At 31.9% G+C, this 22,839-nt stretch overlaps 2 protein-coding genes across 10 annotated transcripts in view; one reads left to right on the top strand and one right to left on the bottom strand.

Moving 5' to 3' along the window:
- Positions 1–309: 309 nt before the first annotated feature.
- Cad74A (cadherin 74A) lies at positions 310–15,159 on the top strand. Of its 2 annotated transcripts, none has more exons than XM_074126923.1 (29): positions 310–623; positions 2,843–3,093; positions 3,190–3,411; positions 4,068–4,262; positions 4,576–4,711; positions 4,790–5,037; positions 5,121–5,376; positions 5,796–5,989; positions 6,078–6,252; positions 6,332–6,554; positions 6,632–6,852; positions 6,999–7,140; positions 7,243–7,373; positions 7,464–7,738; positions 7,826–7,939; positions 8,047–8,220; positions 8,947–9,057; positions 9,148–9,331; positions 9,419–9,645; positions 10,077–10,203; positions 10,286–10,461; positions 10,566–10,686; positions 10,779–10,948; positions 11,952–12,036; positions 12,370–12,668; positions 12,743–12,930; positions 13,548–13,671; positions 14,463–14,587; positions 14,675–15,159. In XM_074126923.1, exons 1-29 carry the CDS (start codon positions 323–325, stop codon positions 14,691–14,693), a joined length of 5,214 nt encoding a protein of 1,737 aa, XP_073983024.1. In that variant the 5' UTR covers positions 310–322; the 3' UTR covers positions 14,694–15,159. The 2 variants fall into 2 exon arrangements, with proteins under 2 accessions (XP_073983024.1, XP_073983034.1); XM_074126933.1 differs by lacking the exon at positions 310–623 and adding an exon at positions 1,887–2,028.
- A 3,303-nt stretch (positions 15,160–18,462) lies between these two features.
- Positions 18,463–22,839, bottom strand: part of LOC141453573 (RYamide receptor-like) — a 135,580-nt gene continuing 131,203 nt past the window's right edge. For 6 of the 8 annotated variants that reach the window (XM_074126963.1, XM_074126973.1, XM_074126970.1 and 3 more), the window contains one exon: positions 21,285–22,595. In XM_074126963.1, the coding sequence (XP_073983064.1) occupies positions 22,416–22,595 (180 nt within the window). In that variant the 3' untranslated portion in view covers positions 21,285–22,415. Of the gene's footprint in view, positions 20,726–21,284; positions 22,596–22,839 lie in introns of those variants that run through there. The other 2 variants (XR_012458087.1, XM_074126979.1) reach the window with 2 other exon arrangements.

Here is a 22,839-nt window from a genome sequence, read left to right as displayed (position 1 = left end):
AGTGCGACTTTAAGGAGGATAGTCCAGTGGGAGTTGCTCATTACTTTGATGAGGTCATAACGATCATAGAATACTGTAGTGAAGGAAATCATCATTGACTTTATTTATCAATTATCACTTGTACAGCTATATTAAGATTGATGAGAAAGTTTGAAATTGCCTTGCTTATTATTCAAAACCTTTATATACTTGAATAACTACTGATATTATTGTGTAATAAGTCACTTTCTCTCTCTGAAAGCTTGAGATTTGTGTGAGTAATAAACTCGGACCATTATTTTGCAATTTTTAATCAATTTTTCCATTTTGTTTCAGCATTAATATGCAACCGTGGCCAGGTGCTGCCATTTTGCTGCTAGCCATCAACAGTATAGAATGTGCAATAAACAGAGCACCACAATTTCTACCCGGAGGCGATATGACCAGATTCTCTTTACCAGAAGATACTCAAGTAGGTGCGCCAGTTTATCGGCTGCAAGGAGCCGATCCTGAAGGAGCTCCAGTGCATTATTCAATTAGTGGCCACCACTTCGAAGTAGACCGGATATCTGGCATTGTGTCGCTAGTTAAACCACTGGACAGGGAATCTTTAGAAATCCTTGAAGTAATAATTAGTATTACAGGTTTGTATTATAGATTATTATTTGTTGCAACAAATCAATAGTATATAAACTAACTATATCCACATCATTTCAGTCTGTATTTTAGTCTGAAGGTAGAATTCACTTGTTGCACATCTGCACTCAGAATGTTGCGTTATCAGAGAATTGTGCACAGATTGGATTTAAAAACCTTTTAAAAAGTATTCTGACATGAACCAAATACATAGAACAGAAAGTCGGGGAGGTTTCGGTATGCATCTATGCAGCAATGAATTCCAGTATATAGTTAATATCTAGACCTAACGACGCCCAAAACTCGAAAGTTTGGGTTCTCGCCACAATATAAAATCCACAAATATAAAGTTAAATTCTGTCTACATAATGGGCTGAAATACTGCAACTTATCGGAAGAAGTGTTAACTTCTTGCAATCTGGTTTGAGGAAAAGAAAATCTATTCATTATTTAATTTCGATCCGTCTTCCTGCTAAATTACTCATGAACAGTACCCACAGATATTTAGAAACAAGACTGAAACGAACTGACAGAAAGTTAAATCAACCAATTTAACTGATTTACAGTCTCTAATTCATGGTTCACATCAGTTGATAATAGGATTCATTCATGCATTAAAAAACCTAATGGTCCATTGTACACCTGTACATTTTATTTCATTCAAGACGGTTACAAAAATCACCGCTTATAAATCTTAGAAGATGAATAAAAAGAAAAAAAAAACGTGTTTAAAATATTTAGAATTCTTTTAAGAAACATCATTAATAATTTCCTTCGTTCTAAGAAGTAACCACGCACAGCAGATAGAGCTGCCCGCGCTGTCTAACGAGTGGCTTAGGAACTAACATTACTTCGTTAGAGATTGTGAATATAAACTCAGCTTTCAGACAATAAGTTTTCAAATGTTTTAGTTTGTTTTCCATTTGAGAATTCCTTCGTGAAAAACTTGGAAAATATTGTACTTATATTTCCTTCTGATCCAACAGACTTGAAGTGTTTGTAATTTTTAAATTCATAAATTAAATGACAAGAGAAATAGTGGTGTAATGAAAGACAGTTAAACTTAAGATGGAAGACTCAAATTATATAGATAGAATATGCTCAGTTAGAATTCCTAATTTAATGAAAAATAGTTGAGATAAAATTTCCAGCATATCCAGCTGAAATATAAACTTAAAATTTCACACTATACAATAACGTTATACATATTTCTGCTGAAGAGCGTGTTGGAATTTTAACCAGGTGAAACCTTCTGTTTATAGTATATATACCCTTATTTATTAGTGATGGTTAGTTTTTAATTGATTAAATTTGGAAGTTTTAATATTCTGACTTGTTTAATTTGGTTATTTTGGCTATGTGTATTCAGAAAGGAGATTAAATGTGATAAATACGATTATAATCTGCAGTTTTGTATGTAAATTTATCTATGTACTTAATGTGTATTAAGGTTGAAAGAAACCAGTTTTTCGCCTAATATATTCTGTTGCAATTTATTCTTTACGTATTTTTCTGAGTTCGCAACAACGATCGTAAGATTTTCCCTTACTGATTACGTTGCTTTTATTGCGCCAGGATATTTTGTTTAATACACAAAACCATGACAAAATTGGTTTTCTATTGAAATAACCTTCTCATATCTCCTAAATGGTACGTCCACTGAAAAGAAAAATAGTTAAAATTTCAGTAAAAGTCAATAAAGAAAGAAAAGTTGTGTGAGTGTACACACCACAATTCACTGTTACCTGCTATTTCTGTTTAACTGTTAACTAGAAGTTAACTATTCTGGAAGTGAAATCACAAAAGTGCAGCATCTTACTGATACTCCTTTTACTACCAAGTTACGGGTCCGCTCATCCAAAACTCAACAGAGAATAGCTAAACCTTGGCATGCAAAACTGTGTTCCACCTCCCAGGGATATCAAACTGTGAGTGATCTCCAATACCAAAGTAGACTGTAGTTTGGACTTCAGATCTTTCCATTCAGAACCAACAAAAATAGTTTTCAAGAAACACACCAGACTGACCTGTTGTTGCCTAGCCTCCCTAGAAGGTGAACCTTCCACTTGTAAAAATGCCCAATAAATAAAAGCCATCTCTAGCAGAAGGAAGATCAGCTGCTTTTTGAACAACCATCTCACGATAAATGGACAAAGCCATACCAACTAATTTGCCAAAAATCTGCCTGTTATTAACAAACTATTTCGATTACTTTGTTTTGTTGTAGATGAATCTGTAGGCGGAGCAGAACCAAACACAGTATCGTTACGTAGAGAAATACCTGTACTAGATGTTAACGATAATTCACCAGAGTTTCTGGGAAGACCATATTCCTTAGTGTTAGTAGAGAATACCAAAACAGATACCATAGTTTATTCAAATATTACGATAGTCGACGCTGATGCTGCTCATAATGCAGAAATTTCGCTCAACTGTATCTCCGGAGGGTGTGAAACTTTTGCTGTATCAGTTGACAAGGTACTTAAAACATTATTACTATTTTTTACTATTGAAATACAGATTATTTCTTGTGTAATTAAAAAAAAAAAAATCTTGTTTTGATTTAATTCACAGATTGGAGAAGGTAACTACAGAGGTAATTTAATTTTGAAGAAACCCCTAGATTATGAGTTAATGTCTTCGTATAGTTTAACAATTGAAGCAAGTGATCTAAGTCCAAAGAAACCTCTTTCTGCTACTGCAAATATTGCTATAAGTATTCGTGACGTGCAAGATCAACCGCCCGTTTTCTTAAATGCACCGTATTCTGCAACCCTTCAAGAAAATTCATCACCTGTAAGTAACGCTAAGGAAAACAAATATAGCTGCATACATTAAGTTAATGTAACATTTTTGCTGCCTTGGTTATTAGAGAAGGGTCCATTTTAGAGTCTTACTTTTTTCTAGCTATCAAGTTCTACGAAGTTAATTTAAAGCTGTTCGAGGCTGACAAGGTGGCCATTGGTGATAGTGGTACATAATGTTTGGGTACTAGATAATTTAAGGCAATAGCGTAAAGAGAAACTGACCCGTGAGGGTTAGATTTGCTAAAATCCTTGTTCATCTTAATTTTTCTTATTTTATCATTAAAGTTCCTTATATTCACTTATTTTTGTGTGGCTGAGAAGATGTTTTTTAGCCATTCCAAGATTCTACTGAGGTTGCAATTGTTGGTAGGAAGGTCGACTTGTGGAAGATATCTCAATGCCTTTGGAAAAGCCTTTCTTTTTGAGCCTTAAATAATCCACTGACTCTTTGACCCCGCTCTAATTTCTTCTCAAAGAGGCCAGATTTCTTCAGGATAGCTCTGGTGTTATTTAAAATTCCTCTGCTCCGATAGCTCGTCCTCTAGTCAAATGAATCGTAGTTTTTGCACACTGTTTATCTAGAAAATACCATTAAATTGAGGTATTTTTTGTGAATTCACGTTGATTTATTTTTTTAATTTTTAGGGATTCCAAGTGTTACAAATCAAAGCAAAAGATGGTGATCTCGGCGAGGCACGACCAGTTGTTTTATCACTTGAAGAAGATACTTTAAATTATTTTAAATTAGTCAAAAACACATTGGTCACTAGTCATGTACCTATAGATAGAGAAAATCCACTTATCTTACAAAATGGTGGCATCTACACTTTTAAAGTGAAGGTATTCAAACTCTTTTCTATAATTACAGTCCCAAGGACAAAAATGGGATCAAAATATTTGATCTCTTTCTCATAACCTATTAGTCTTATTATTATTATTATTATTATTACTATTACTGTTTATTATTTTTGGTGATTGATTCATTATTTCAATAGGATGGATGAAAAAATAAATGCCAATTTCAGTCAAGATATTTATTTATTGTGCCGAGCTACCTACGAAGGTCGAAAGCTCAGCACACTAAGTAAATATCATGACTGAAATTGGCATTTATTTTTTCATCCATCCTATTTTTATTATTATTTTATTTTAGGCTACAGAACTAATTAATAATGAATTACCAGGAGATTTTAGCTATGAAAGAATTACGATTGTTATAACGGATGTTGATGACCAAATACCACAATTCAATATGCCTGTCTTTAACATTAATGTTTCTGAAGATACAAGTAAGTTGAAAGAAAAATGAGATTTTTTTAAAGAAGATCAATGGAAAATGGATGTTTAATAAAGATTTATAATTCTAGGTATTGGTACTCCACTTCCTGGTTTGAATATGGTAGTTACTGACAATGATTTAGGCGATAATTCTCATTACGCTCTGGATTTGAAGTCGAACGATCGAAGAGCTCTAGACTGGTTTCTAGTTGAACCAGCTGAAGCGTATGGTCGTACCCCAGTGGTAGTCCGTTTGAAAGATAACACTGGATTTGACTATGACGCTGGATTACGTCATATAAAGTTTACAGTAGTTGCTTACGTTTATACTAAACAGGTGGTTATAGCAATCTAGAGAGAAATAACTTTTTGAAAATTTTTTTCCATTCATAACTTTTCTGATTTTTCTGTCTTTTTAAGGGAGAAAAATTGGAAGTATCCTCAAGTGATGTGATCGTATCCATCATTGACGCTAATGATAATTCACCAATCTTCGAACAAGCAAGTTACAGTTTTATTATACCAGAAAATTTACCGCCTGGTTCTAGTATTGCTAATATCACAGCTACTGATATTGACAGCGGCCAGTTAGGCGAAATAACTTATTCATTACGAGGATTTGGTATTAATAAATTTGGAACTAATCCACAAAATGGAAATCTATATCTCACAAATCGTAAGTAGCTTTTTATTTATTTATTTTAATTTTTCCTGACATTAAAGTTATTCCCACAATATTTATCACCAGTGTACAAATACATTTAATTTTCCGACAATTGCAAATATACCTATTACATCGTTCAAGAAAAGTTATGACTGTGAGTTCATTGTCTTTGGCGTAGATTATATAATAAAAATAAATACAGTGGCATGCTCGTAATCTTTGTCCTAGTCTTGCAAATTACAACCAACAATTTTTGCTTAAGTTTTATCGCTAATCTGTAAAATTACTTTTTGGTTTCGATTATTAGTGTATTTGATAACAAAGCGAGTGTAGTTAGTTAATTTCTATTGTAGTTTAGTTCATCTTTTATTGATTACGCTTCATTTTACTAAATACAGAATAAAACTTTAAAAAAACCTTTTATTAAACAGGTGTGGATTATGAAAAACAAAAATCCTATTCACTAAGTTTAGAAGCCAAAGATGGTGGAGGTCGAGTTACCACAGTTTCCTTACTTGTCAGTTTGACTGACGTCAACGATAACCCTCCAGTATGGGAAATGACCCAATATCAAAGGACTGTTCGAGAAGGTGCCACAAATTTCCAACCACAATTCTTTATTAGGGTTAGTTTTTCTTTAAAAAAAATGATAGTTTGTATATTCGCAGTACGTGTTTATGACGTTTTCTTTTTGTGTAATACTTTATCATCAGGCATTAGATGCTGATCGTGATGGCGAAACTAAAATGAGATATAAAATATTGACTAGCAATTCCGATGTATTGTCAGTGGATGAACACACTGGAGAAGTGAAAATCACAACGCCTGTAAGCTCCAGTCATACGTCCAGAGGACAATATGAACTGGTTGTCAGAGCTTTTGATGATGGTAAGGCTATTCATTTAGAAATGGTTATAGTCTATTTTTATATAGAACTCTTCTAAGAATTGCAATGCATTTTCTTCAGGTACACCACCTTTACATGCCGATGTACCTGTATTTGTGCGTGTTGGGATCCCAGGCAATCAAAGACCCGTTTTTAGGGATGTCCCGTACAACACAACCATCCCGGAAACTGCAAAAAGCGGAGATATGGTGCTGAAAGTTAGAGCTACTGATCCAGACGGGCCTGATACTTCTGTTCATTACAGAATCGCAAATGGTGCTGACAATTTCCACATAGATGAAAAGTTAGTTATAACACTTAGATTAATACAAATTTTGAGTCAAGTTTTACCTGTATATATTTACAATTTTGTGATTATAGTACAGGTTTAATAACAGTATCTTCGGCTGCGATTTTGGATCCTGATGTTACCTTAACTAATCGATATGCTGTGACAGTGCTGGCAGTTGACAATGGTCTTCCTGTAAGGGAAACTGCTCAGACTACGGTTACCGTCAATATTGTAGATGTCAACAATAAAGCTCCATATTTCCTGCCGAATGCCAACTATGTTCGTCATATTTCAGAAAAATCCGATATTGGTGAGAAATGATCAATTTTTCTTCTACTTCCTCTTGTTACTGTTGAGCTAATTGAATTTTAGCTCGTGGAAAACATATTTACCATCTCCTGAGAAAGAAAATTTGTATCATTATGCGTAGTGTTCACATTTATTTATTCATTCCAGGTAAAACTGTAGTAACGGTGAAAGCAATTGATAGTGATCTAGGTGCACAAATTAAATACTCCATTATCGATGTCAGGGCAGTGCATAAAACAGGCGTTCCACTTATCGATGGTGGTTTATACGATTTCAAAAAGGCTTTTGTGTAAGTACCATATTTTTGTTTTAATTTTCATGTTAGTTTCGATTGTTCATCATGAGTCCATTATAAGTTTTAATTCTTTAATATCCAATAATCTTTTTTCAGCATCGACGAAACTAGTGGCGATATCAAAGTAAATTCTCACTTAAGCCATCAATCTGCCGCCGTAATTATACTAACAGTCGAGGCCAAAGATGTTAACGCTACCATAAATGTTGAACAACAAGTTGCAAAAGGTAAATTCCAATTATTTAAGAGTATGTTACAGTAAGAGGTCTTATCTTATGAAATTGAAATTGCCGGAACTCATTTTTTTGTCTATACAGTTGAGGTTACACTGTATATACAAGCTTACGATGAACAGAATCCAAAATTCACTGTCGGTGGATGGAGTGTCATCGAGCCAGTAGTAAATGTGTCACTGCAAGAAGAAAGACCAATTGGAAGTACAGCATTGAGCCTAACAGCCTTTGACCCTACAAACAATCTTCCAATTTCAAGATTTAGTTTGATACCTCCGACTCCATCTTCTATTTCACTAGATAACAAAGGAAAGGTCTCCATAATGCAGAGAATCGATTATGAAACTTTAAAAGAAAAGGTTAGTTTCTAATTTTACGTAGAATGTTATTTTGTTTAAAAATCAAGGTTTTTTGTAATCCAAATAATGTTTGAACTTAATTTCTAGAACATAATGTTTAGTGTGGAAGCCATGTCAAATGATGGACACCGTTCAAGTATAGCTCATGTTATTTTAAACATCGAAGACATAAATGATCATACGCCCGAGTTTAAGAAAAGTGTAAGTTATTTTAAAAACATCTTATATGATTTGTAGAAAGCTTTACTCTTTATTTTCAAAATTAGGAAAGATTTATTTTACAATATAAAATAACCTTTATCTTGCAGGTGTATCATGGTCAAATCTTTGAATCAGCTATCCAAGGCACACCAGTATTAACAGTTGAAGCCACCGATGGCGATATGGCTAACACTAGTGCAGGCTATGGTGATGTAATGTATTCGTTGAGCGGTGAAAGTATGGCGTTATTCACTGTTAACAGTATTACTGGAGAGATAGTGGTTAGTAACCAGATTTATCAATTCATTCTTAAAATCCCGACAGAGGCGGTTAGCCAGGGAAAGTAGCTAGGCAGGAAATTGCGATCAAGTGAAACGATATACTTTTCTGTATATGGTGCAATGATGAGTTCATAACTAATACGCCTTAATTGTTGTTCATTACTTCTATTTTTTCAAGTCCTTTGTGTGCTTTTGGGACACTCAGAGGAACACTTAGGCCTCAGGAGGATTTTCTATCTTATTTCTCAGCTAACTTCCTCATCGTTCACAATCTTACTAGTGCTTTAATTTCTTGGATGGCTGTTTTCTTTCGTGATTCAGCAGGCTTTCACAAAACTTTTCATAGCTATTGTTCTAAATTTCAGGCCTGGACAGGGATTAGCCCAGTGTTTAGTGTTTTACGCGAAGATACTGTTTAGTTGCCTCTTAGATTTGTTTTTCTTAGCCCTTTTCTATTTTGTTATCACCAGTTAATTATATTGTACTGTAACTGTTTGAAAGTAGAGTAGAATAGGCTCTTCTACATCTTGACACCTCTACAGCAACCCCTCTTTAACAACATGAACAACCGTTAATACTGAAATTTGAGTAATACTCAAACATATTAAAAATAAAAAAGTTATAAAATCAACACTGAATCCTGTATTTTAACGCCTTTTAACAGTTTTCCATTTGTTATACTCTGAAATTTTTATATTCTCATAGTAAATATGTCTTAACTTCAAGGTATCGGAAAGTGGTTCTATCGACCGAGAAAAGCAAGCCGTTCTAAGACTGACAGCTATTGCATCTGACACACCGCTTGGTGGTGCAAACCAAAGAAAAGCTACAGTTCCCGTAAGTTATACAGTTCTCTCTTTTTTCTTTAATAAAATTAAAGATTTATGTTTAATCATGAATCATTTTTCTTTCTTTTTTTTTTATTAGATCATCATTGAAGTATTGGATGTTAATGACAACAAACCGCTTTTCAGTGCTGCTGAATTTTCCGCTGTGGTTTTAGAAAACGTTCCTAAAGGAACACCAGTGGTCAATGTTACGGCCACAGATTTAGACAAAGGTCTTGGAGGTTCGATTGAATATGAAATAGTACATCAGTCAGATGCAGCTGGTAGTTAATAAATATTATTTGTTCATTTTTTTTCTCTCCAGTTTTAAAACTAAAATCTTGAAACAACTATTATTTCTTTGTCTACAGGTCTTTTCGAAATGAATAATAAAACTGGTGAAATAAAAACCAAAGTCGCTCTTACTGGTAAAGGGCGAACAGATCCCTATATTATCACGATAAGAGCACAGGATTTGGGAGAACCGAGTTTATTTTCGGATGTACCTTTGAGAATCTATATTGGAGATGTTGTTACAAATGATGGGGTGCCTACATTTATACATCCAACTCTGGATGAAATGGCCTACATATCTGAAGTGAGTTATGTTCGTTTTAAGAGTAAATTCCCGTATTTTATTTTTTAGATGCGTCATTTCAGATCAATAGCGTCTGAAGCTTTTGTTTTTCAGTGTACGACCGGCCGGTCATTCCGGCAGTGAGCTGTGAGAGGCTTTTAAATAAGAGAAAATTTATCTACACTATTTTTGGCCACAGTAGAACTCGCAACGTTACCGGTGTAAATTTATATCAAAATTTCCCTCTTATCTAGGGTAGAAAAAGGAAAATTTTGTTTATTAAGCGTATTTGTAATACTCTCCGTTCAGTTGATTTTGATTTCTATTATTTCAGATCTCTGTGATTATTCGGAAATTGAAATGACACTGAGAGATTTTTATTTTTATCTCTGTTATACAATTAATTTATGTTTTATATGAATTATTCAATTTTTTCTTCTTCTGTTTTATAGAATTCATCAATTGGTTCACCAGTTTTTCGAGTAATTGCTTCCGATCCAGACAATCCTAACTCTTTAGAAGGACAAGTGAGGTTCAGTTTCCTGCAAGATGGTGCTGATTCTCTGGCATTTAATATTGGTAAGCCTGGAATATTTGGTCAAACTGAAGTAATTACCAATATTTGTAAGATTATTCTTTAAAAAAAAAGTTTTTTCTTCAGATCCGGTTACTGGACTCATAACTACAAAAGAAAATTTAGATAGAGAGGTTAAGAGCAACTATACACTTCTTTTAGTAGCCCAAGATTCTGGATTAGTTCCACAGCATGCTACACGCCAGCTAAGAGTCACTGTTACTGACATAGATGATAACAAACCGTTGTTCAAGAGAAGTCAGGTAAATATTCTAGGATCTTCACCCTGAAGAATGTTGGTAAAAACATTTTGTGGATATGTTGGAAAGTCTGAGTCTGTTTTTTATTTTTATGCTCTCATTTGTAGGATGAAGCTCCTGAAGAATTTGAAATTGAAGAAGAATTGCCAGTAGGTTCAACTGTTGGTGTCATTAGAGCTGTTGATGCTGATGTAGGTGAAAATGCCAAAATTGGATATCTAATAACATGTATGAAGACTTTTTTAAAAATATTTTTATCTTTTTTACAATATTTTTGATACAATTTATTTATAATTCTTTTTTAATACTGAATTCTTTAGATGGAAATGAAGATGGACTGTTCGGTATAAAACGATTAGAAAATAATTCAGCTCTAATTAACATTACTGGCAGGATTGATCGGGAGAGTAACGGAGAACATCTGATTACAGTGAAATGTTTTAAATTCAGCGCTACTCCTCAGAGTTTAAGAAAAATGTATAATAAGCAGGTGAGCTGTTTACTAATTAATTAGCAGAAAGCCCAAACTTGATGCTTTCATTTGGTCCCACTAAAGGAACTAACTGTGGTCTTAGCGGTCGAAATCGCTCAGAATTTACTGAATGGCTTTACAAAAAAAAAAATGGCTTTAAACTAGCTTTTATTGTACACTCGAAGCCCTATAACTTATATTTCAAACATTTTCACAGAAAAATTCGGTTTAGCACCATCTTTGGTAAAAATGTGGCTTGTCTCTCCTTTAGAGAAGTTACAGAAGATTGTAACTCCTATAATTCTTTAGAGCCCTAACTCTTTTATGTTATTAAGAAAGGGTCATGAGAAGAAATACGTAAATACATAAATCCCTGTACTAAGTGGATTGTTCATTTTAGTCCAGAGTTAATGGAAAAGGCATACTAAAATTTCCTCTATAAACTTTATATTATATACATTTCATACACCAAGATCTATAACTTTTTTATTGAATTTGTGCACAAAAATGTTTTTAGCGAATCATGGTGATGTATTTTCCTTAATAAGTGTTGAAGTCCCGAGTTTGAATAAGATTGATACAGTTAGAAAATTTGGAAATGGCAGTAATAGAAAGATGTTTGAATGAATAAAGTGAATAAAGTAAAATAAAATAATTGCCTACTTTTTTTAGGCGTGGCTCAACATCAAACTAACCAAAATAGATATTGAACTGAGGAGGGAAAGCTTTTACTTCACAATTAATATTCTTCCAAATAATGAAGAGCAGTTCCTCGCGGGGAATCTCCCACTTAATAGTGCGGCATATTCGCCTTAAGTCGAGTGAAGTTTCACCTCAAATTTTTTGAATTAAGCTTTAGGGAAATTATCCAGCAGCAGTCATATTGCTAATGAAACTTTTGTTTAAAAAAAAAAAAATAATAAAGTTGGTAGTAATCAGTAATCATCTAACTGAAAAATTATTTGCAATTTAGATCTTAATGTGTATATTATTTTCATTAATGCTCAGTTCTTTATTATAGGACTTTAGTGAGAAGCAAATCAGAATCAAAGTGCGAGATATTGATGACAATATGCCAGTCTTTCTGAAAAATAACATAACTATTGGTAAGTCAGTTTTTTCTTGTAAAGTCTGTTCCAATGTTAACAACATAAAATGTGATAATATCCTTTTCTAATTTCATTTAAATTCAATAATCACTGGACTCCCACGCGGAGGTCCCGGGTTCGAATCCAGCAGCTGACCCTTAGATTTTCTCTTCCTAGGAGCTTCTTACAGCTCACTGTCCGGTGATGGACAGTGTTGTCTGTAACGAGAGAACACTGTCCGGAGGCCGGCAGTGCACTGGAAAAAGCTCCGGGCGCTAATAACCTCAGCTGTTGATGCGCCAAAAAAAAAAAAAAAAAAAAAAAAATAATCACTTTTTTTTTCAATTTTAGGAGTCAGGATCAACGTTCCACATGATACTTTATTATATACTTTGAGCGCAGTTGATGAAGATGTTGACGCAGCTCCAATTACCTATTCAATTGAAAGTATTAAATTTGAAAGATCAATAGGATTGCATAATTTACCTACTGCAAATGCGACCACATTAGCATCAGCATTCTTTTTGGACAATAACACTGGTGAATTGAGAACAGCTACAAATATGGCTGAATATTATGACGGGCATTTTACTATCAAAGTATCCGCTTCAAATCGTGAGGGTGATGGAAAAGCATTTACGGAGATACAGGTAATTGTTTGTGTGATGTCTTTGATTAACTTTCTAGGAGTGTATATTTTAATCAATGGATGATTTGTCCACAGGTATTCGTGGTACGTGATAGGGGGTTAATGAAGTTCATATTTACACAACCGCCTGGCGAAGTACGGGCCGGGCTTCACAATTTCAAGGGAGACATCGAGAAAGCTCTGGCCCTACCCATTTCTTTAAACATTTATGATACAACGTTCCTCTCTAAATCCGATGGCAGCTTGGATTTCAGTGCGACCAGGTTATTAGAAATGTTTTCTTCGAGTTGATTTGGCAAGCGCAAAAGCAGTATGTCTTTTCCCTTCCATTGAAATTTCGGTTAAACAGATGTAATTCCACCTATCTTCACTACTCTGGTTAAATCGATCATTTCAATGGAAGGGAGGGAATACTTTAATGACAGAATTTCCCATCTTGCTGTGAAGATCTGTTTCTCAGATCAAAGTGATCTGATGATTGAGGATGAGCATCCCTTCCAAAATATAAAACTACACAAACGTTAGGTTTTTGCTAGTTTTACTTGTCTCAAATGGTTTAAACGTTAGCATTCCGTACAATGTGATTTTATTCAAATCATATGGATCCATCAGGGATGAGTGTTGTTCTAGTGAATATGAATCTTGGATTTGTGAGATCGAATCCCGCATTTAGCTATATTTTTAATTTTTCTGTGTACATTTACAAAAGACAGAAATCTATAACTTTAAGCATATCAACAGCTAATTAATTCTGTATTTTAAGTTTCTTGTTGGAAGTGGGAATCAGCAGCCATTTCATTTTCTTTCTACTAAAATAAATTGTAGTTTATTTGTTTATTTTTATGTTTTAAGTAATTAAAACTTAAGTCCATGTTCACAGTTCTTGTTTTCAATTGGTCGGTGCTCACACTTTTGATTTGAAAGAAATGGAACAACTGTTATTACCTGGTACGAATCCAGAAATTGATGACATCTACCATAAATATAATGTGCAGAGTGTACAGGTAAGCATTGCCTTTTAGTTAAGTGAAGTATTTAAATTTTTTTAAAGTTGGGTTTAAATTTTATCTTGTGAGTTTTTATTATTTCAACGTTCTTTAACCCAGAAGTGTAAATTAAATGAAAATATCATTCATAAATTTTCTTTAACTTCCAATAATAAATGTACACACATAAAGGCATGCCATTTTTATTTGGAAAAAAAATTCCTATCTAAAAATCTCTGGGAATGCAACTGGAAGTTTTCTTTAAATTTCAACCAGAGATTTTTCTTGTCTGAAAAGCCAAGCGCTTAACAACCCAGAATTTGAAATATTGCGTTCTCGTTTTCTTTAAGAAGTTTAACACTTAATTGTTTCGCCAGTCTGCAGTTGTGGTTAATGGTGTTTCTCCTCCTTGTGATCGATTTTTGCCTGCTTAACTTCGATTTCTTCAATGGATTTCTAATTTGCTGCACTTAAGAGAAAGCTTGATACCTAAACCTTATCTGCTACGAACTAGGCAGTTCTCATTGCCTTTGTATCTGGTGTGAGGAAGACCTAATTTTAGCAAACAATTCTCGCTGAGATATTCCAATTATCTTACATCCGATACTAAGATTATGAGTACTAAGTTTTAACCATTGAAACATAAAATACGTCTTAGCTGTTTACATCTTAATTTTCAAACAAATTTATTGCATATGAACGACCTCATAAAGAAATAAACTGCAATAATAGAGCCATATTTGAATTTTCTGCTATCAAAGATCATAATATTTAAAAATTGTAATCTAATTATTATTTTACTTCAATAGCGATGTGCACCTTTGTTGATAAAAGCAGAAGTAACATGGGTGCAGTTGTGCGTATTGGCAATTGCTTGTTTCATTGGAATTGCATCCTTAATTTCTGGCTGTGTTCTATGTTGTTCCTACAATAGGTATCAACCTAAACATACTTAATTTGATATCAATTATTTAGATATAGAATCGTTTTAAGATTGAGAGTTTAATTGCTTTTTTTTCAGGTGGCAGAGAATAAGATGACATTTTTTAAAGACTGTATTGTTGCCATAGAATTTTATTTAAATTGCTCCAATTTAAGTAAGTTACTTCAAGTGCCACGAAGGACTTTATTAAAAGATAATATAAAAGTTAAAGGCAATACTTTCATAATGCGACTTCTAAAGTTTGTAGACATTGTGGGAGATTTTACAAAATGTTATTACATTACTGAGCCTTCTCTGAGCGTCCAGTGAAAATCATGTTATTATAAAAAACTATTGTATAAAATGGTTTCAGTAATTGGTTTTATTAGTTATAAAACCCAAATCAATAATTGTTGTAAAGTCAAGCTGAAAAGCAGAGCATAGAAAAAGGGATAAACGAAAGAATAATTGTATTTTTACTGAAAGATTTATTATAAATTAATTCTGTAAAAAATGTAAATAATGTGAAATAAATTGTATATGTTTGTAAATTTTTTTGATAAAAACATAAAAATCATGAACAAGTTTGTTTTCTTTTGCCACTTTTAAAGAATTCCGACTATCATTTCGAAATGATACAAGAAATCAGAGAACAGAAAAACAATTTGTTACATGAACATTTAAAAAATATTTATGAAACGTTCAACATTTTTCTTATAAAAATTTATTTTATTCTTCATTTCAAGCTTGTTTTCTTAGATTCTGTTTTCGATTGGTATCAAGAATTGAAATTCCAATGAAAGCTTTATGAATACTTTAGTTATAGTGTTACAATTTAATTGTAAAGATCCCAATACCTTTAGCTTCAATAGGTTAAAAAAATACCTCTCTTAGGGATCAAGAAATGTTGACATCAATTATCTACTCTGCTTATAATCCAAATTAATCAAAAATAAATTTTAGTTCCTTCGAAATTAATCTAGTTCTGATACCCACAATAAACCCTTGAAATATTGCTCTTCAGCTTCCCATACATTTAAAAAGGTAAGAAGAAATACCTAGAATAACAATCGGGTTTATTTGTTGTTAACTACATCATTATTACTTAATTAAAATTAAAAAGGAAGTAGTCGACGCAATAAGAAGTTTACATAAAGTAATAACGCCGAAGTTTAACGTAAACTATTAGTATTAAACAATACAAAAATAGTTATTGTTAAATGTATTTTACTGTATATCGAGTTTATATTTGAATTTGCGTACTAACCTAGGACATTTATAAGAATTTAAACAATATTGTTCAGTAGGCCCTGCTATCTGGGAGCTGTTTGTAGAAGTAATGTTTATTCTACTAAGTACATTAAGTTTATTTCTCATTTATTTTGCTTCTAAACCTTATTTTTATTTATAAATACTAACAACAGGTGGTATTAGGTTATTACTAATAAATTTAATAGAATTAAGTTAACATAACTTGTAATGCGCTAAAAATTATCTCATTAAACGAATCTTTCTTCTCGTACAGGTGTTTTGTAATGGCTTCTATATAGGTAAGTTATGTTCACAGGGTGCGGGGGGTGGGCTTTTGGATTTTTTGATCCTTTCGAATTCGATTATAAAATATTCATATTATCAAAATACATCAATAATGTTCTTATATATAAATCATATTTAAAGAAATTAAAGCTTTTATATAACAAATAGAAATTAAATTACATTTCCAAGAATAACAACTTTATTCAATTGTGTTCATAATTGTCTGGAAATACAAATGTACTTTTTTACAAACTTTATTCATTTAAACAGAACTTGGTAAAAAATCAATATAATTTTAGCAAATTCCAACAAATATCGCTCTCTAATGGCAATTTTTTGAACTACATTTTTTCATTTTCTAAGTAAGTGCTGTTACCTGGTAGCGCTTTTTAAAACTAATTAAATTCACTTTTTATCTTATATTAAATTCCAACAAATATCGCTCTCTAATGGCAATTTTTTGAACTAAATTTTTTTCATTTTCTAAGTAAGTGCTGTTACCTGGTGGCGCTTTTTAAAACTAATTAAATTCACTTTTTATCTTATATTAAATTCCAACAAATATCGCTCTCTAATGGCAATTTTTTGAACTAAATTTTTTTCATTTTCTAAGTAAGTGCTGTTACCTGGTGACGCTTTTAAAAACTAATTAAATTCACTTTTTATCTTATATTAAATTCCAACAAATATCGCTCTCTAATAGCACTTTTTTGAACTAAATTTTTTCATTTCCTAAGTAAGTGCTGTTACCTGGTGAGGCTTTTTAAAACTAATAATATTCACTTTTTTATCTTATTTTAATTCCAACAAATATCGCTCTCTAATGACACTTTTTTGAACTACATTTTTTAATTTTCTAAGTAAGTGCTGTTACCTAGTGGCGTTTATTAAAACTAATTATTTTATTCACTTACCTTTTTAATATTTTTGTTACTATTCAGGCTTTTAGCACCCTCAGGTGGCATTTTTTTAAATTACATTGTTTACTTTTTTATTTTTTCTTGTTCCTTTTTTTAGTAACCCAAGAAGAGAACCGTTTTTTCTTCACGTAACAAAAGTATCGATACATTTGATGTAGATAGAAACAAAAATAATAATAAAATATACATTGCTTCATTCTTCTTTTCTTTAATTCCTAGAAAATCAGCCATTATTTTTTAGTATTACTTTAAATAGTGTGTGACTATGTGCAAAATGCAGTTTTAAAATAATTGTTATAAAGGTATTTAAAATAATTGTCAGTAATGTTAGTTATACATTACGCATAACAAAAAGACATAAGGACAATTAGTACAAATAAAATAATTGGAAAAGTCAATAGTAATGTATTAAATTATAATAAAATTGTAGTACAGGACAATTTAATCAATTTAAGTTATGTCACTAGTTTAACATACTGATACATATGCCCAAGTATACAAATACGAAAAATACACTCACATACATAATAACATACTCACAAATGCTTCTTAAACAGTATTAATTAATCATTTTATACACTTTAAGTATCATTATCAATGAATGATCAATAATGTTGCAACAAAATACTATGATAGAATATTTGGAACTTATAACAGTCTCTTTTAGCCATTTACCTACCGTTATTGTGATTATTTGCTTAGTAAGTGCTGTTACCTGACGGCGCTTTTTAGAACTAATAATTTTATTTTTGTTGAGTTATATTCAATCTTTTTAATTTGCTTAGTAAGTGCTGTTACCTGACGGCGCTTTTTAGAACTAATAATTTTATTTTTGTTTAGATATTCAATTTTTTTATATTTTACCTTTGGTTTTTATTTTTTTAATAAAGTAATTTCTTATTGTTGCATTTATTTAGTTTCTAGAGCATTCCATAATTTAAAAGTTATTTTATTTATGATATTGTAAATATACTTATCCTTCTGACGTCATTTTATTGAACATTGTTTCAATGACAAAGGGATCACTTACTATCTGAAAACTTGCCTCCAGTTTTACTATATAATGCTGTTAAACATTTATAACTTTATTTCTCCAGTAACTTTAGGATCAAGAAGAAAATAGACTACATCTACAATAGAAACATAGAAAAGCAACTAGGTCAAGAAAACAAAAAATGTGTTTTTATGACTCTCCTGCGTTCGCTTGGTGTTACTGCTTTTGTAACTTGCAGCGGTAACATCTGAAGCTCATTTAAAAAAGAATCCTGGATCCTGTAGGAGTTGAAAATAGAACTGGAAAGCAGTTAACACTTACTATACTTAGGAAATGAGAAACTACACATCCATGGCCATTCCTATTCTGAATTGATCGTTCATTTGCTTTTAGAAGGAAGGAAGAATTGGTAGAAAGGTAAAAAGCTTTTTAATAAAAATTGAAAATTAAAAAGAATTTTATTATCCACATTAAATTATCACTTTTTTCTTTTCTTTTGTAAAACATATTGAATTTAAAACATTTATTTATCTACAAGAACCTTTTTATTGGAAATACTGACAAAGAAGATTTACAATAAATGTATACAATTGGTTTTCTTTCCTTTCCTTTATCCCCTTTTTAGGAGATATACCAGAAGGAATTGACTTAATCATATTTATCAATAAAATTGTAAAATTATTATTTTTTTACTTAGAATAAATACATTTAAATGACCCTCACAATAATAATATTTATATCTTTATCTGATATGTTATAGTAATTTGTTTTTCTTCTTTTATACAAAATATAATTTTTTTTTATACATATAAATAAATGTATTTACACAATATTTACAATTCATATTAAGATTAGTGTAATTGTTGATGAATTTTAATTTTACGAATTACTAAGAGGTCAAACGAACTGTACATAGAGATTAAGGAATTATGAAAATATTTTTTTTAAAAAATCTTAGAAGACTCTCTCTACAACTGTAAGCAACAAGAAATTTCTTTATACCTGAAAATTTCTATTTATTTCTTAACTGTCCTTAAGATTCCACACAAGAAATGTAGATGTGGGAGAAGTTTTACTACTACTCTAAGCCTATAACGGTCCATAAAGGACCCGAGCCTCAGCCACTACAGCTCTCCACCTCTCTCTATTTCTTGCCGACGTTCAAGGGGAAGTTTTATTGTTGTTATTCAGTTCTCAGAAGTTGGAGGAGCAATGAAGAACTATCTGAGGATAAGATGAAGTGGACCAGGTAAAAAGTATTCTGAGGGATTCCTGTTAACACTGTGAGTAAGTTGAGACACATACAAAGTGATTTCCATTCACCAATCAAGAGAGAAATCCTTAGGGTTTTGAGAGGCCCAATGAGGAGGATATCTTCAAGAAGTATGGAGGAGCCGAAAAAAAAACTATTTCTGACAGGAGCCAACTACCTTGCCAGGATCTGAATCTTGCTTACAGCGTTCGGACAAAGTGAGTTCTCTGGAACTCTTGGGTACGGTCCAACCTTCGATGTTGAAGTTATTAGAATAATTAAGAGCTGCTTCCTTCTGTGAGGAGAGGCGCGGATATTATAAAGGCGTCTTAAAGCTCATAATTTCAGCGACGACTCTTCAAATTAATAGAAGAATGCAAAAGAAGTTCATTGCAATATCAATGAACAGAGCGGTAATGTGAAGCGCTTCTGGGTTCCTGGATATTCAGGGCAGAAGGCGTTTGGTGTTAGAATCGTGCGAGGGATCTTGGAGATACGTATTACTTCTAGTGTCTATCTCATAGTATCCGTACCGCCAATACTAGAATTAGTTGGAGATAATATTAAAATATTGAAAGCTGCTTCTCGGTGGAACCTTAGTCTTTTTTCGGAAGGGAAAGAATAGCGATTGGATGCTAAACGAAAATAGGGCATCTTAAGTCTTTTATAACATACACTACCGATTTTACTTGTTAGTTCCTTAAATGCCACAATCTTCTACCTTTGTAACAATGTTCTTTATGAGCAGTTTATCTTTCTAGGAATTACAAACGTCTTGGAACAGAATTTGTTCTGACTAGGCACTTTTTTGTGCCCAAAAATATTAGTTTAAGAATTGCATGGAAAAACTGTCATAAAATCATATCATTGTTTCAGTATAAGGGCACACATATTTCTTTCCTAATTTAAGCGAACACTTTGTATAAGTGTGGGAACTGATATAATTGTGACGATTACAAGCGTATACTCTCATTCCAGAGTTGTGCCTGTCGTCTAATTGAATTCCGTCTGATTCCTGATAAAAGACAGTTGTAGAAAGAGAAAATCTTACCTGACTATTTCACACCAGAATGATCTCCATGTTGGAAGAATTAGAAAAACTGGATCTACAATTTACAATACACACAGTTACGTTCACTATCAAAGTAACAAAAATTAGCTTTTTAAAGATTTAATTTTTAGCTAATACAGGATCACAATATTGATGTGAATGAATTTTTACATACAAAACAAGATTTTACTTGAAAGGCAGAAATATATTATAAAAAATGGTTACATTTCTTTTTTGCTTAACAATTACTTAAAAAAAGATTACTTATGAAACAATTTGTTCTTACCTAAATTTAATGAAATTTACTTACAATTGTACGAATAAACTTTAGCAGCACGAGTTTCCCCACAAAGATAGACAACTATGTCTAGAAGAAAATAGATCTCTCAATAACTTCCTACACAACAAATAACAAAGGTCATTACACTTCATAGATAATTTACATTCCTTGGTTTCTAAATTGAGTCATAAATAGAGGAATATTAGCCTCAGTTCTAGTCCATAGCTTTTTACAATTAAGTAGTAACTACATATCGAAACTTACAGTAGATTGGGTGTAGGTTATACCTACAAAACGAATTGATTACAAATTTGTCGAACATATTTCAGATTCGATTGATACTAATCGAAATATTACGCTAGAAAAATGGAGTGTATGAACGTGATTTTCCAGCTTTAATTATTAATCTTTCATTTAGATATATATTAACCACTGAAATAAAATAATTATAAAAGTTTTTTTCTCTTACCGCTCGTTTTGGGAACTATTGCAATCATACAGATTAGTGATTTTAAGTTTTTACCAGTAATATACATTTTGAGGTCCCCAGTTCCCTGAGTATGAAAAATTGATTCAATTGGTCTCAGAAAATGTTTAAATTTGAAATATCTTGTTGGGGGCGACGGCAATAAATTTTGAATCAAAATTGTTAATCGAAAGGCCACTTTATTATTGAATGTTTTCAAAGTTTAATTTTTTCTCCAAATTTTTTTACTTTTTCATACTTCTGGGTGGGAACTTGAGCAAATCCGATACTTAGATTTAACTCACACTTTTTTTAATACACTTTAAATTGTCTTAGAATCGAGCTAGGATTTTGAACTGTTCTTAAGATGCTGCGTGATGTGTAGAAAGAATTCAGGGCATGTTTCAAAATGATTTCACTCAGTCCCATTTTTGTTATCGAAATTTATTATGATCGCTCAGCAGGAGGATAAATAATATAGAAATATAGCTTGAACGGCTTCTTAATCTGCTCACAGACCATCTGCAGCCTTTTGTAATAGGATTATAGTAAACATCAAGACTGTTTCTATTTAAAAGAAGTGGTGAAGAGGGAAATAGAATCCCAAACCTGTTTACAAGATCAACTATAAAAAGAAATCAGTGAATTTTATAGTATCGCCAACTATATATAACAGGAGAATATTTTCTAAAGTTACATATTAGGAAGTTTATAATAAATGATTTGTTCTTATGAAGAAGGCTTAAGGAACCAGGCTTATGAACCTGTTTTCCTGATACTACAGCCCCCAAATCGGTAAGAGAAAGTCGTGCGTGTTTCATACATTATATATTTTTTTTGCAAATTTAATTTATATTTACTTTAATTTGAATAACTGGTTTAATTTTAATGTATAAAAGGTTAATCATACATTTCTTGAACAAAAAGACTCGATTACATTTAAATGACATTACAGATCTGTACATGAAAATTCCTGAGATTCAGACCTCTCCAAAATACTATTATCCTAATAGAATTGAGATGTCGTACTTAAATATTTTGTTTTTCACAATTTTACAAGATATTTTTTTAAAAAAGTCAAATTGATACCAAAAGGTGGCCCACTTTTTTGGGATGGGGTGGGTTTGGTAAAATTTATTTCAACAATTAAACAATATTTGAACAAATTTTTATAATTTTTTTTTTTTCCAACTCTATTACCTTATTAAACAATCAATCCATTATCATCATCATAAAATTTAGTTTTCTACAAAATATAGAAATTGTTTTTTATAGAATATTTTCCTTAATTTCTTGACTTTGTACACAATTTATTGATTTTGAAGTCTATAAATATCTTACCTAATGCAAAGTGATGGTCGCCGGATTGATTAGCATGCCATTCTTCATTGTTGATTTACGTTTCCATTCTGAACGGGAACTTTCAAATCCGCTCAATTCTCTGGTCAATGGAGCGCTACGATGTCTTTTCTTTAGACATGGCGTCTGTAAACGAACTTGAAATTCTCTTTTGAATTTTTCCTTGAAAAAGAAAAGTAATTACAGAATGGTTATCATTGATTTTTTCAAACTCAGCGTTGACATCACGACTGTAGTGAGTGTGATAAATAAGTTACAAAATAACAGAACTTTAACATTGAAATACATTTATAGTTTTTAATTTTTTCCCCCTCAATAAATACCATTAAATTGATCCTTAAAAATATAGCCTACAAGGGACGTCTATGGTAATAGGATATAAAGCATGGATTTGTAAGTTGGAAGT

Source organism: Rhodnius prolixus, unplaced genomic scaffold (assembly GCF_049639745.1).
Source record: "Rhodnius prolixus isolate KJV_2025 unplaced genomic scaffold, Rpr scaffold_1, whole genome shotgun sequence".
Lineage (NCBI taxonomy): Eukaryota > Metazoa > Arthropoda > Insecta > Hemiptera > Reduviidae > Rhodnius > Rhodnius prolixus.
Note: the sequence above shows the minus strand (reverse complement) of the source record. Positions and strands in the feature narration are given on the sequence as shown.

Bases quoted from the DNA above. Each gene is read 5' to 3' on its own strand.
- Cad74A (XM_074126923.1), top strand. From the start codon at position 323: ATGCAACCGTGGCCAGGTGCTGCCATTTTGCTGCTAGCCATCAACAGT. The intron at 7,940-8,046 runs GTAAGTTATTTT...TTTATCTTGCAG, and splicing joins CGCCCGAGTTTAAGAAAAGT to GTGTATCATGGTCAAATCTT. The intron at 12,931-13,547 runs GTTATTAGAAAT...CCATGTTCACAG, and splicing joins TTGGATTTCAGTGCGACCAG to TTCTTGTTTTCAATTGGTCG.